The sequence below is a fragment of the Bactrocera latifrons genome, unplaced genomic scaffold, assembly GCF_001853355.1.
Source record: "Bactrocera latifrons isolate USDA-ARS-PBARC rearing strain unplaced genomic scaffold, ASM185335v1 scaffold_194, whole genome shotgun sequence".
In the NCBI taxonomy this organism is placed as follows: domain Eukaryota; kingdom Metazoa; phylum Arthropoda; class Insecta; order Diptera; family Tephritidae; genus Bactrocera; species Bactrocera latifrons.
The window spans coordinates 480,422-494,869 of record NW_017535452.1 but is presented as its reverse complement, the minus strand read 5'-3'; the positions used below and the strand labels follow the sequence as shown (position 1 = coordinate 494,869).

Sequence of the window (14,448 nt, the reverse complement as noted above, 5' to 3'; positions counted from 1 at the left end):
ATTGCAATAAAACATATTTTTTTAAATTTTTGAAAAATAAAAACATGATCCTTTAGAGTTGAAAAATAGTGCTCATATTGGAGGCTTTTTACAAGAAATATGAAAAGGTTGGAAAAAATTAAAATTGTTTTTATTTTTCTGTTTTTTGAAAATGTGAGGCCAGCAACTGCGTTGGTCACTTAGTCTCAGTACAGCTAAAAGCAGTGTGGGCAAATGTGCCAAAAGGCAATAAAAGTAATGAACAGGCATTGACATAAGTCTAAATCGATTTCAAAAGTTTGTGTTGAGCAAATCAAATATGAAAACTAGCAAACAAATATTTGTTGAAGTCTCTTTCACAAAGGCTCAAATTTGGTGGTCATTTGAGAATTTGAAGATTTCATTGACACTGTAAGAAGTACTTATACGCCCGATGCGAATGGTGCTAACAATCRCATGGTGTAAAAAGTTTAGTCATTGTATGCAAAATATAGATTAGGAAAYAACCGCTTTGCTATTAACTAGTAARAACTACTTAAATACTACTAGAATTAGAAACCTTCTTCTCTTTCTTCTTCTTCAAAGGAGCAGTACCATTAAATGTAGAGATATCGCTACATATATGATATTAAATGCAATGATAATTAAGAAAGACTTCCGCATATTTTTTTAGACTTTCCCAAAAATTGTTGCCGAACTTAAATGAAATTTGAACCATTATTTCTAAAAATACTATTTGAAAGTCATACTTTCATGGACATATGTATGTGAATTATMTATTGTTTATTCATTGACCTATTTTTATTCAGTTTAAGTTAGCATGCCAATAAATTTGAAATGTGCCACTAGTTTAATTAAATTGCTGCATTAAGTTTACATATATGAAAGCTAATTAGCTTCACTCACAAATTCGAATACTTATACGCTGGTGAACTAATTGAACTGAAAATTGGAACATGATTCTAGAAAACTCAAACAATAAATATTGTATATGAGGTGTTGAGTATGGTTAGTGATTACAAAATGTATATTTCTTTTTCCTAAGATATTATTTGATTTTATAAAAGTACAACCATAACTTCATTAAATAAGGTTTCGCCTTGACTTGACAGAAATTCGGAAAGCAAAATCATAATTTTAAAACCAGTGGCTGTTTGTGTTGATCCAGTTACAACCGAAGTGCTTTGCAGTATCCATCATTAAACCTTAGAGATTCATCTGAGATAAAAAAGTAAAATTTGCGTTGGTGAAACCGCTCTTTCTTTTTTATTCAAATGAGTCAACGATTTCTCCCTTTAAAATAATAGTCGCTGTTGATTTTCCTTCCAATTTCAAGGTATTTAAAAAGAATGCTCTTTGCGCATCTCAAAATACAGACGCGATAACCTTGCCAGACGATTGTTGGCTTTTTCCACGATTTGGGGCGGGTTCATCGTGCGCGGTCCAATCATATACGCCCGATCGAAATTCGGAGTGAAACGATGAAGCCATGTTTCATCCGTTGTCATATATCGAGGCACAACTCCGGTTTATTGGGCTTAAACATTTCTAACACTGCTCCGAATCATCAACTCGTCGTTGTCAGGGCGAGGATTTTTCAGATCAGATATTTTGATTGCCAACAGAGTTTATAAAATTCTGATTCACATATACATACTTATCACTTTTTGCTGTAATATAATATCATACAATAAATTTTAATTTTTGTAATACAATTTTTTTTTTTTTTTTTATATATAAGAAAGTAGATATTGAAGACCATTATAGGGGTTCTTCTTCTTTACTGGCGTAGACACCGCTTACGCGATTATAGAAGAGTTAACAACAGCGCGTCAGTCGTTTTTTCTTTTCGCTACGTGGCGCTAATTGCATATTACAAGCGAAGCCAGTTCATTCTCCAYTTGGTCCTGCCAACGGAGTGGAGGTCTTCCTCTTCCTCTGCTTCCCCCGGCGGGTACTGCGTCCAATACTTTCATGGTCTAGCCAGCGTAGCCGCTGTCTCTTAATTCCCTGATCAATATCGGCTTTCAATGTCGTCGTATATCTCCTACAGCTCATCGTTCCATCGAATGCGATATTCGCAGTGGCCCATGCGCAAAGGACCATAAATCTTTCGCAAAACCTTTCTCTCGAAAACTCGCAACGTCGACTCATCAGTTGTTGTCATCGTCCAAGCCTCTGCACCATACAACAGAACGGGGATGATGAGTGACTTGTAAAGTTTGGTTTTTGTTCGTCCAGAGAGGACTTTGCTTCTCAATTGCCTACTCAGTTCGAAGTAGCACCTGTTGGCAATAGTAATCCTGCGTTGGATTTCCAGGCTGAYATTGTTGGTATTAATACTGGTTTCTAAATAGACCAAATTATTTACAACTTCAAAGTTATGACTGTCAACAACGTAAGGCCAAGTCGCGAGTGCGACGACTGTTTATATGGCTCACTTCACAGAAATATGAAGAAACTGGACAAAAGCTGAACTTCCCATACCACAACTTAACGTTTGTTAAATGTAAATAATATGCAAYCCATATATTAAATATAATGATAATGATAATAAATTATTGTATTACCGCAAATGTGTATTACAAAATTCTACGCACATTTCTTTACACACAAATATATGTTCATAAGCATACGCACTGTAGCAGCATCAAATATTTTATAATAACAGTAAAAATCGCACACAATGGGCAAAAGCAACAGGTGTAGTTACAACAAAGTGACAAATATACAAAACTATTATTATTTTCTTTTCTTTTGCTCACATTGTAACACACAYACGCACACATGCATTTATCCCGCCATTTGTTTACACCACTCAAGCAAATTCACCTTTGCCTCGGCGTTGAGTGTAATTGCTGAACTATTTCAGCCAGCTGTAGGCCAGCATTTTGACCGTGATTTTGATTATTTCTCATTTCTGACACATTTTCTTTTTATGCAATTGCAAATAAATCGCTAAAGATGATGTGCACATATGAATACGTTGACATTTACATTTGTATAAGCGTATATGTGTATATCTCCACAGGTGCTCGTATAACTCGAGTGAAAGAAAAGATTTCGTTTGCACCGAAGCGTAATACCCTGCACATGTGCAGTTTTTATAGCATAAAGAGGTTTAGAAAGGWCTTTATGTTGATTTTGTACTTGTACTGCTCTGTATATATAGTTATATTTTGTATTAAAAATGCCCTTAAAATTCGTACCCATTAATAAAAAATTCAACTATCATTGTCATATATAAATATAGATTAAGTTTTAGATGGTATAAATTGTACCGGCAAGCGTGTAACTTGTTAACTTCGAGTGTTTGTTGTGCAATTTTGGATTTAAAAAATTAAAAAGAGAAGGCTTAAATACAAACAAACACGCAAAAACTTACGTACTGACTGAATTGTTATATTTACGCATATTTGCATTTGTATACATGTGTGTGCATTCACACTCATATATATGGCATTACATGTCGACTGACCGGCAATGGTGCTGTGTCTTTCAGAGATGGGCACACGAGATGTGCATGTGGGTTCCGAAAGTAATTTGAAATTTATGTTGTTTAATATTTTGATTGCGCGTTGTATGACAAGTTAATAGCTTTCATTGTGAATTTGAGATATGTCTCAACTCATATATTTTCATCAAAAGCAGTGAATATACGTTAATTATGGCTTGTCGAAAAATTTCCTTTGTATGATTTTCATGCAGAAGAGTGCACCTAACGCTTATTTGTAACACCTTAAAATAACTGAAATSAATACTGGGTTTTAGGTATATCAAAGTGTTCAGAATGACGAGACGAATTGCTTATGCATTATTTGTATATCAGTCTGTCTATTTGTTCCCAGAAAAATAAATAACTAGGTGAGATTGAGCATAACCAGGAAAAAATAGATACTTGAATGGAATATAAAATATATAGAACTAAGAAAAAGATAACTAAATAAGCGATTCTGCTAAAAAATCATATTTACGCAAATAGTTAAGAGGAAGATTTCATACAATTRTGAGAACATTCAAGAAATTACAGATTTCAGAGACTACTTGACTGATATTGTGATACCGCACCATCTAATTACCTTAAATTTTACTGAAGAGCTAATTGCAGCAACAATGAAATTATCCTTCCAAATCTGAAGACTTTATGTAATTCCCTTTGAAAAATCGAAATCTCTCATTTCTGGCTGCATGGCTTTGTCAATAAGCAAAATATGCACACACAAGTACTCCATGAGCCACATTACGTCCCGAAAACATTATCGTTTGGTGCGGTTTATGGGCCGTACTTCTTCCGTGATGATCAAGACCGTCACTTTATTGTGAATTWAAATCGCTTCCGCTTAATAGTAAACAAATATTTTTGGCTCGAATTGGAGAACATGGACTTAGACAATATATCACCGATATTCTCCACGAATTTCAGTACTAGAACTCACAGAATGCACGATATGTATCAAACATGTCCACATATTTGGTATCTGTGCCCATTAAAATTTATAGTCCATTTTCCGGCGCAAACTTGAATGCCTTTAGGACAAAGTTTTACTCTGATAACTTTGATCTATACTTTAAAGTGAAAGTAGACTTTKTTATATGAGAAGTAGGCGTGGTTGTTAGTCGATTTCACTCATTTCCATGTATACAATAGCAATAATTAGATATGCTCACTCACCAAATCTGGTAGGTATTGGTTGAGTACTTTTTGATATACATACATATGTATATAATTTCAAATACAAGTGGCGGGTGTCACGCATCACAGAGTTTATATTTATATTGTTTATAATTACAATTGAAAATTTCCTTTAAATATGTTTTSAACGCCTGTAATTTCTAAAAAAAAAATCTTTTCAAACAAAACTTTTAAAGTTATTGAAATTTATAGTTATGACCTTAGTTAAGAAAGAAACATATGATAAATAAAACGACTTTAAACCATTTTCACAATTTCTTTTTTCAGATACATAACTTAGTTCTGTTTGGTTTGGTTGATAAAGTTTTGATTAGAACTAATTAATAATCAAAGAAGCAGCGGCAGCACAAGCAGCGCATGGGCTTATGCAGAACAATTCAATAATCGTAAACGAATTGCAAGTCATCAATTTTTAATAAACACTCCGTAAGCTGAGCAAGCGAAACACGAGCAAAAAATGGCGGATCTGAACGCAACCGACAATGACGTATGGAGTTTCCTATTCGTCGAATTGGCTGGTAAGTAAAATAAAATATAAATACAAAGAGAAATGTTAAAAGAAAGATATATAAATACTTCAGCTTAGCAACAAATTATCAAGCACTTAATCGAATTGAACTACTCAATAGTTCATTTTATAAGCTACGTTAAATGCAGTTCACTTCCACAATAATTAATTGTGCAACAATAAAATATATTGACAGTACTGCAAATAACAACAATACTTACTTTACTTCCTCAACAGATGAACGTACAAATGATTGGTTTCTAATTAAGTCGCCGGTGCCGATATTCTCCATTGTTGCGCTTTATTTGTACTTTGTGCTATCTTGGGGACCGCGTTACATGCGCGATCGCAAGCCATTCCAATTGGAAAAGACTTTGATTGTGTACAATTTCTTGCAAGTAGTGGTTAGCGCTTGGATGTTCTATGAGGTAAGTATGACCAAATATTTTTTTGATTTTTCTATTTTATTGATTTTTCTATATTTCTTTTATGTTTGCTTAAAGTCAAAAATATTTGTATATACAAATACATATATTGCAATGCAAATTGTAGCGGCGGTTTTAGGTATATTGTGTGAAAATAAGTTTTGATTACACATTTTGCAAAGCAAAGATCATTATTCATTTTTTGGTTTGTTATACTTCACATATAATATTTGCTGCTTTGAATGTTCACATGCGAATTGCCTTTTACAATAGACGCTTTTACGAATTAATTTCCACATTTGCTTTGAGTTTATGACTACAAATAAACTTTTTTCTACATATTTAATAAACCTAAACGGCGTAGTATTTAGACACAAAGTTTGAAATTTTTTCAGTTTTTAACTGATTATAAATATTTTATTTTAATATAAATTTTTTAATTACGGTTCAATTAAATCTTTTTCGCAAAGTTTTTGGTTCAATTAAAATTTAAAATTTGTAATGTGTAAACTAAAAAGTTTTATTTTTAAGTGTCTGAGCAATTTTTTTTGCATTTAAAATTGAAATTTTTTTTCTTTATTTTTATATTAACACAAATTTCAAATGGTGAATAAATAAAAATTAATACTATTATAATCAATTTACTCAAATATCTACTTGCCAATGGAGATAATTATTCCCAATAACGCATTCGATTTTATTAACGATATATTCATTCGTCAAAATTGAATACATTACTTCAAACAATAAATGTACAAAAGCATCAGTGTATACGGTTTTATGCGTGAGAATTTTCGCTTGAAAATTATAGATTTTTTGAATTTTTCCAAAATTAGGTCAAACAATTTCGTATTTACCATAAATAAAATCAAAATAGTTACAACATATTTGGTAAGCAAAAAGCTGAGATAATAATTATTTTAAGATCTCAAAAATTATGTAAAAAATTATTTGTTATAACCACGAAATTTATGTAAAAAGACATTTTTTAAAATAAACTATTCTTTATATAAATTTTGATGTTATATTTTTTTCTATAGAAAATGTTTCTGTTTTATTTGTTTTTACATACATTTTGAGGATGTGAAAAATTTATTTTTTCAAATTTTATATAAAAAAATTTATATTTTACATACATATTGAGGTTATGGGAAAAAGGTGTTAATACAAAAATAAATATTTTTATACTCTTGCAACATGTTGGTTAGCCCTTCTCTACTTGTKATTATGCATAACTTAGATTTTAAAAATTTAAAAAATTGTCTTTCTCTTCCCGATCCCAGATCAGCCGTAAATTCTTACTTTATCTCTCGTTTCCAATAGGTTTCGTGGTTTTACTATGGTTTATTTTGTTTTATTTTTTTAAACATTTCCAAAGGCTTCTTCATTGATCTAAAATCTAAAACTTCATTTACAGTATTGAGTGAATATATTCATATATCTTTATCTTGAAATCTGAATGCCTAAAAAAGCTACCATTCCCTTTATTCGAATTTTATTTAAATTTTTTCTATAATTTTGATGTAATAAATTATTCTTTGTTACATAAGACGTTCCAATGAAATTAATAATTTTAAAAGATAATATTTTTCACCACAAAAATATTCCTCCTCCTTTTATTTCTGCTTTTTAGAATCTTATTATTTATGCTATTTAAAGCTTTTTCAATGAAATAAATAATTTTAGATTTTTTGTACTTCTAATACGAACTTTGTAAACTACATAAGATAAATACTTGAATATTTTTTAAATAAAATCAATTTGTATAATAAGCTGTTATCCTTTTGGAATCAAATTCATTTCTAAATATTTTCATAAGCATTAAGACGCATTGATTTCAGTAAATTTCATTTCAATAAAAGCAAATTGAAACCACCAATAACCGTTATTTACAATAAACAAATTACACAAATTCCAGTTTTTCAATTATCGATATTAATGGGACTCCTTAAATACCAGACTTTGAGTAATAATAAAAATTGCCGAATTTACAAAAGAATATATAAACGAGAAAACACGTTTTTGGACTAGTTCTAAATTAGGCGTACTCACCATGACAAACATTTCATTTACATATTTGAACCAGCACAGTCAGTGGGTCAATCACTTTGCTGGAAATAGTATATATGTCAGCTGACGACTTATTGGTCATCAGCATAATAATGCTTAGAGGAAGTCAGGTCTCTTTTTACTTTGTTTTTACATGTGTTTTCAGTAGGTGCAAAACTTGGGGTAGTCCCAAACTTTAAGATTAGCTTGAAGGTTATTGAGCATACAATTTGTATAATCAAAAAAATATTTTGAAGTTTTATATGAAAATATTTTGTATTAATTTGGAACTTTTTTATATTTGAATTTCCATTTATTACAGTTCTTCATCATTCCTAAGCATTTGCAGAAAATATAATGCAATACTTGGCACAACATTTGGTTGATTATAGAACTTTCTCAGAATTATAGTAACATTTTATTATTCAAGTTACTTTAATTCCATAGGAAACTAGCCATTACACAGAGGCCTTTCATTTTTTGATCAAATCCTCCAATGAAGCTACTAAAGTCATACTAATTTTTTACATATGTGTATATTTATTAAAAATAAATTTGAAGAGGCTTACGAGTGTATGCATACGCTCTACATTTTTGATATCCCTTAGAGTTGTATATCAGCGCATCAAACGTTGCTGAATCTTAAACACAAATTATTCCACGATCCCTCGACTTCTCTAAATTTGCATAACACTTGCTTCAAAARTTTTTGTGTAAATTCTATAAAATTGAAGTTTTAGTTTTAAATTATTATTCATCTATTTTACCACCTTATTTTGACGTAGGGTTGCGTTGCATGGCGTTATTACAATTGGCGTTGCCAGCCGGTGGATCGCTCGTTCAGTCCACGAGCCGTGAGAGTAAGTTAAATATCACTACAACAGCTACACACTTAATACATTTTTTTTTTAAATTATCAATATTTTTCTATTATTCATTCTTCGCACAGGAAGCGTTTGGCGTTTACGTCTACTATCTGGCTAAAATCACCGAATTATTGGATACCGTCTTCTTTGTGCTGCGTAAAAATGAACGTCAAGTYACATTTCTGCATGTTTACCATCACTCCGTTATGCCATTGATCTCATGGGGCACCACCAAGTATTTTCCCGGCGGCCATGGCACCTTCATCGGTTGGATTAACTCATTTGTGCACATCGTTATGTACACCTACTACTTCTTATCGGCGTTTGGACCAAAAATGCAAAAGTATTTGTGGTGGAAATCACACATTACCACACTGCAAATGGTGAGTAACGGTTATGTTGTTAATGAGTAACTGTACACCCATAAGCATAGACCTTATACAGCTAATTTGACATTGAACCGGTATCATGCCCCTTCTTGGACTGCGTAGTATTTCTAATTGAAAGTGAAGATGCAGACTTTCAGCAMTAGCTGTTGATAACAAATGGAAGATGAATAATTAACTTAATAATTCCAAGCAAATTTATAAAGCCAATCTTTAGGTGGTGATATACCATATTTATAACCTTTATGTAGCTTGCATAAAGTTTGCCACGAAATTTGTACACTTAGAAAGGAACGTTGAGGGCCAAATCAAGTATATACTTGTATGTAAATACATGCCAATTGGATTTTGCTATGTCAGACTAGAGATGTTGTTTTTCTCTCCAAGAAACTACTCATTTGTAGGAATCGCCGATATCGGACATCCATAGGGTATAACTGCTATATAAACTGATACTCAGCGATGAAAATTATGTCTTTGCATGAMATTTTTTTTAATTTGACAAGATATGAAATTTGGCATGTATTATTGTTCAAGCCAACAATAAAATTTGTGGAGAAATTGTTCAGTTGAGAGTTCTATACCTGCCAAACAACAAACCGAACAAAATCAAATTCAATTCGTAAAAGAAATGCACCAGTAAAGTTTTTTATACTTTCGATACAGCCAAATTGAACTTTTTTCTTGTTTTAAAACTCTCTCCTTCTATCTCCTCTCTTTTCACAGGTCCAATTCTGCATGGTCTTCATCCATCAAACTCAGCTACTTTACACCGACTGCGGTTATCCCAGATGGAGTGTGTGCTTCACCCTGCCCAACGCCATCTTCTTCTACTATCTCTTCAATGATTTCTACCAGAAATCATACAAAAAGAAGCAACAAGCACAAGCAGATGCCCTGAGTGCCAAATGCGCTGCAGCAGCTGCAGCTGCAGCTGCAGCCAACGACAACAATAACGATATAAGTGCCAAGAATCTGAACGGTGCACCGGCGAACACCGCGAACACGGCTCAAGAAAAGAAGCATCTGTAAACTTCGGTAGCGCTACAGTTGTTAGTTAGAAGCCTCAAAGCTTTTTAGGTAAACCAAACTAGCCGCTGTGCCGATGCCGTTCCTGCCAGGCTGTCTGCCACATCTCTATCTCAGTTGTATAAATGGTATTATTTTTAAGCGCAATAATATTACTATTTCTTGGTCGCATCATTGCCTATTTCTATAACTGTAAGTACGTTTATGTGTATGTATGTATTGTTGTATCGCGTTGAGGGTTTTAGGTCTTAGTTCTTAGTAGTTATATAAGCATCACTTAAGCCGGTTATTATTAATTGATTTATGTACATATTCAACGCAAAGATTCAGAAAAAAATAAGTAACAGATTCGTTGTGTATTTTAACTATACTATTTATTATTTCTAAGTCAAATTGAGTCATTTGGTAATCAGTAATTTGCTTAAGAAAATTCATAATGAATTCATAATGAATTTTCTTCTCTCCAGCAAATAAGAAGTCAATATCGCGCTTGTACCTTAAGTTAAGGGAAAACAAATACAATAAAATATTATATGAATATTATATGTATGTATGCTTTTAGTTTTATGTACTTTTACATAAATATTAAGTCATCTGCGAAGATAAAACGATTTTGTATTTAACAATATTTSATTGCATTTTTATTTAATTGCATCTGATGTGAGGATTTTCATGAAAACACATTTAATCTGTGGTTTTTATTCGGCAGTAACACACGATTTTTAAATTTTTCGGTATTTTTTTCTAGCAAACATTTCTTGAAGTCTGATGACTGGAAAATGTTTGAAATTCAATTCGATTATGAGCTCGCCCGGCATTGTATTTCGAACACCAAAATAATGATGAATATTAGATACAACACAATCATAATTTTTTTCTGATAATTTTTATATTATTACAGTGTCAACTGTTAATGTTTTGTATCAAAATTATTTTCCTTTACATCCTATTTATTTTTTAATTCAGGAAAAAAGTCTACTTGGTTTTACATAGTATTCAATAAACAATTTAAAAAAACCCTACTAAAGTTTTAAATTAATATTTAAGATATTTTCTGAATTTACAAAATTTTGCTGCTATGTTCAATCATATTTCAAACTGAAGATGTCATGTTATTTTTTTCGTCTGTCTGTATGTACACCAACTAGTTCCGTTTTCAGATATCGTTTTGTACACATCCTTTTCTTCCCAATAAGCTGCGAATTTCGGACGACTAAAGCAATCATACAAACTGAACGATCAGAATCAAGTTCTTCGTGACAAGATATTTTTACAAAATTCGGCTTCAAGGACAGTGCTGCAATATTCGAACAAATTGTTCAGATCAGAAAACTGCAGCAAATAGTTCCCTTACAAATCCATCAATTGGAATCAAGTCACTAAGTGTGTCCCTAAAAGTAATATATCTCTTAAATCAATTACCGTCCGCTCTAAAATTAATAGTGCTAAAATCTCCTTAGATTGTTAGGTCTACCTAGACCATAAGAACATTATGAACTTTTTAGTTGTATGACAAAAGCACTCATTAACCTAAAAAAAATGGAACAAATTTTGCTTGTTCTTAAATAGTTGTATTACTGTTCAGAATATTGATTCAAATAAAAGGAAACTTCTAAAGGTTCGTTCTGTAAGACTATAATCAGAAACTTCACAAAAGCAGGCGTGTTTTGCACGAACTAGTACTAACTTAATCAACTTTTTACCATATATGAACGGAGAGATTTAGAAAGTTTTGCGTAAGAGTAGAACAAATTACTTACAGGCTTTCGAGATAGCTACGAAACGGGCATATACTGGCTGACTGGCCCAAAGCGTGAAATTATCTTCTCACTGAAGTGTTCACTTAATACATTAATTGATTGATGCGATGTGTAGGAAGCGGCGCCGTCTTGTTGAAACCAAATGTTACCGTGATCACGATCGATTTCAGGCATCAAGTAGATGTTTATCAACCGCGATAACGGTCGCCATTGTAGGCTACACTCTCATCGTCATAATTTTTTAAAAACTATGGAATGACGTTTCCGCGGGATCACGAAGCCCATCAAACCATTTTTTTCTAGATGAAATGACAGCTCTTGAATCTCTTCAGATTCCTATTCGTTTCAAATTCAGCAATTTTTCTTTCTACGTGCTGAACGCAATGTATTCCTTCGAATGTTATCCAATAATGAATGCTTGGCCTGAAGATAGATGATGGTGTTGCGAATGGCACGCTCACTAGGCCGATTATGCTGAGCGAAGTACACGAAACACATTCTTTACAATAACTAAATTTTCGTAATTTAGTTGGACAATTTTTGAACATTGTTTAAAAAAAACATATCTTTTTTTTCGCTTCATACTCTGAAAAATCGAATTGATAGACAACTGGAAGAAAGAATCTCATAGTATGGCTAATGGTTTTCTATGTATTTCGCTTCCAATTACTTAAAAATATATCATTTCGTGATTTTTGTTGAAATTTGAATGATATCTATACTGATTTTTTCGTTAATCTAACTAAACTATTAAAATTAAAACTTGATTATTTTAAAGAATAAAATTTTTTTCATATGAATTTTATAACTCAACGAAAAATTATTATGACTCGGTAAACTCATAGCTTTTTAAGAAATACTGCTGATGAAATGATCTATTTATATTGATATTGACTTCAAAATAGATTACTACGGTCTAATTTAAGTCATCAGCAGCTAGAAARTGGTTTACGAAACAAGATAAACCATTAACTTCGGATGCACCGAAACAACAATACAGTTTAGTATAGTGGTCCCATCATAATAATACATATTAAATCAATGAATACACATGTGTTCAAGTTAGGAATGATAACAATTGTTAAACCGTKGGAGGTGGAAATATATTGTTTGATGGGACATTTGTAGATAATGCTCAAACTTAGTKTGGGAAAACTGAAAGGTGGACTCTTTATTGGCTATCAACAGCAAATCATGAATGATATAGATTTCATAAAAGTTATGACTGCATCGGAAAGTGTAACTTGGAAGAGTTTAGTATGACTATCAATACTTTTTTTTCTAAATTTTAATTTAAATTTTTCTAGGTAACCAAAATTTTATAATTTAGATAGTAAGGATGAGAAACAAAAAGAGCAGATCGTATATCTAGGACAATAAAACCACTGTATACTAGTGTATCTATACGAAATTTCATTAAGATGTATTGTTGAATAAAAAACTGTTCCATACAAGGAATCGATTTCGATCGAACTATACGAACTGTTCTATAGTGAGACGATATCGGTGGTCTCGTCAAATAGCTTCCTTTTGGTAGAAGTATTCATAATTTCGTGATAGATATCTAAATAACTGAGACATTAGTTCATGTAATGACAGGCAGGCATCCTCAGTTCGCTACATCTATCACTTACAAATGTCCACAAAATATTAGGAGTGCCAATATTAAAAATATTTTTGGCAGCATAAATTTTTTAAATCACATGTAAATGACGCGGTACAATAACAGTACATATAACGGGATACCAGCATTAAAATGAGAAACGCATTTTTATTGTGATGATCGTTATTTTACTTCTGCTTTGCTAGTTCTCGGTGTTATTACTTACCACTAAATTATAGTAGTGTTAGATATTTCGTTCTCAAAATAATCCTTAACATAAAAAATATTCACAAAATTCGAAAAGTAAATAAACATAGTTCCATATCTAGCAGCAATTTTAATTAGTTATTGTTTTATTTAATCATTTTGTTTTTCTCCAGTGGGTAGAGAAAAAGCGGAAAATGTAAAAAAAAAAAAATTGAGACAACTAGAAAAAACTAGAGATCCAAGAAATCATAAAAGGAGGCCATTTTAAAATGGTAACAAATGACTTAAATTATAGAAATAAAAAAGGTTTCATAGTTCGTAAACGAAAGCGCAAAACGTTCACTGCAGACAATCGCCAACTGCAAAATTAATTTCTTTGCATCTGAAAAGAACATCCTCGACGAATTAAATTTGTAAGTTAATACTGAAGCTGTTCGTAGGTAGCCCGCATACAATTTGCAAAAGAACATGGCCCATGGCCAAATAGCGAAACATATTGCGGTCAGACGAACACAAAATTGAGTTATTTGGTAGAACAGGTTCTAGAAACTTTTTCCGGGGTCTCCCTAACTCGGAATATACTAGATCCCGGTTTACAAGAAAATCCGTTTCAAATGCCGGCTCGAAAATCGTGTTGGTCCAATTCACTTAATTGAAGACATTTTGGATCAAAGGGCATATGTCAAAATATTTAATTATTCCTCGTGGAATATGCCATTGGTATGAGCATATACACAAGACAATGACCCTGAACATACTAAGAAGTGCGCAAAAAAAATTATTTAGGGGCAATGGGGTTGAGATTATGCGGTGGCCTGCTCAGTCTCCTGACCACATTTCCATAGAAAACCTCGATCGATATCTAGCTGAAAAGAAACTAACCAATTCGAGAAATTTTTGGCAGGTAGTGAAATAGGCTTGGAAAACAATACCAACAAAACTT

General features: G+C 32.1%; 1 protein-coding gene across 1 annotated transcript in view; it reads left to right on the top strand.

Annotated features, from left to right (window-relative positions):
- The window catches only part of LOC108967667 (elongation of very long chain fatty acids protein AAEL008004), a 14,660-nt gene extending 4,097 nt beyond the window's left edge, over positions 1-10,563 (top strand). Inside the window, exons 2-6 of the mRNA XM_018931240.1 lie at positions 4,940-5,190; positions 5,418-5,608; positions 8,440-8,514; positions 8,604-8,903; positions 9,633-10,563. Of these exons, the coding sequence (XP_018786785.1) occupies positions 5,130-5,190; positions 5,418-5,608; positions 8,440-8,514; positions 8,604-8,903; positions 9,633-9,938 (933 nt within the window). The 5' untranslated portion in view covers positions 4,940-5,129 and the 3' untranslated portion in view covers positions 9,939-10,563. The remainder of the gene's footprint in view (positions 1-4,939; positions 5,191-5,417; positions 5,609-8,439; positions 8,515-8,603; positions 8,904-9,632) is intronic.
- Positions 10,564-14,448: the final 3,885 nt, after the last annotated feature.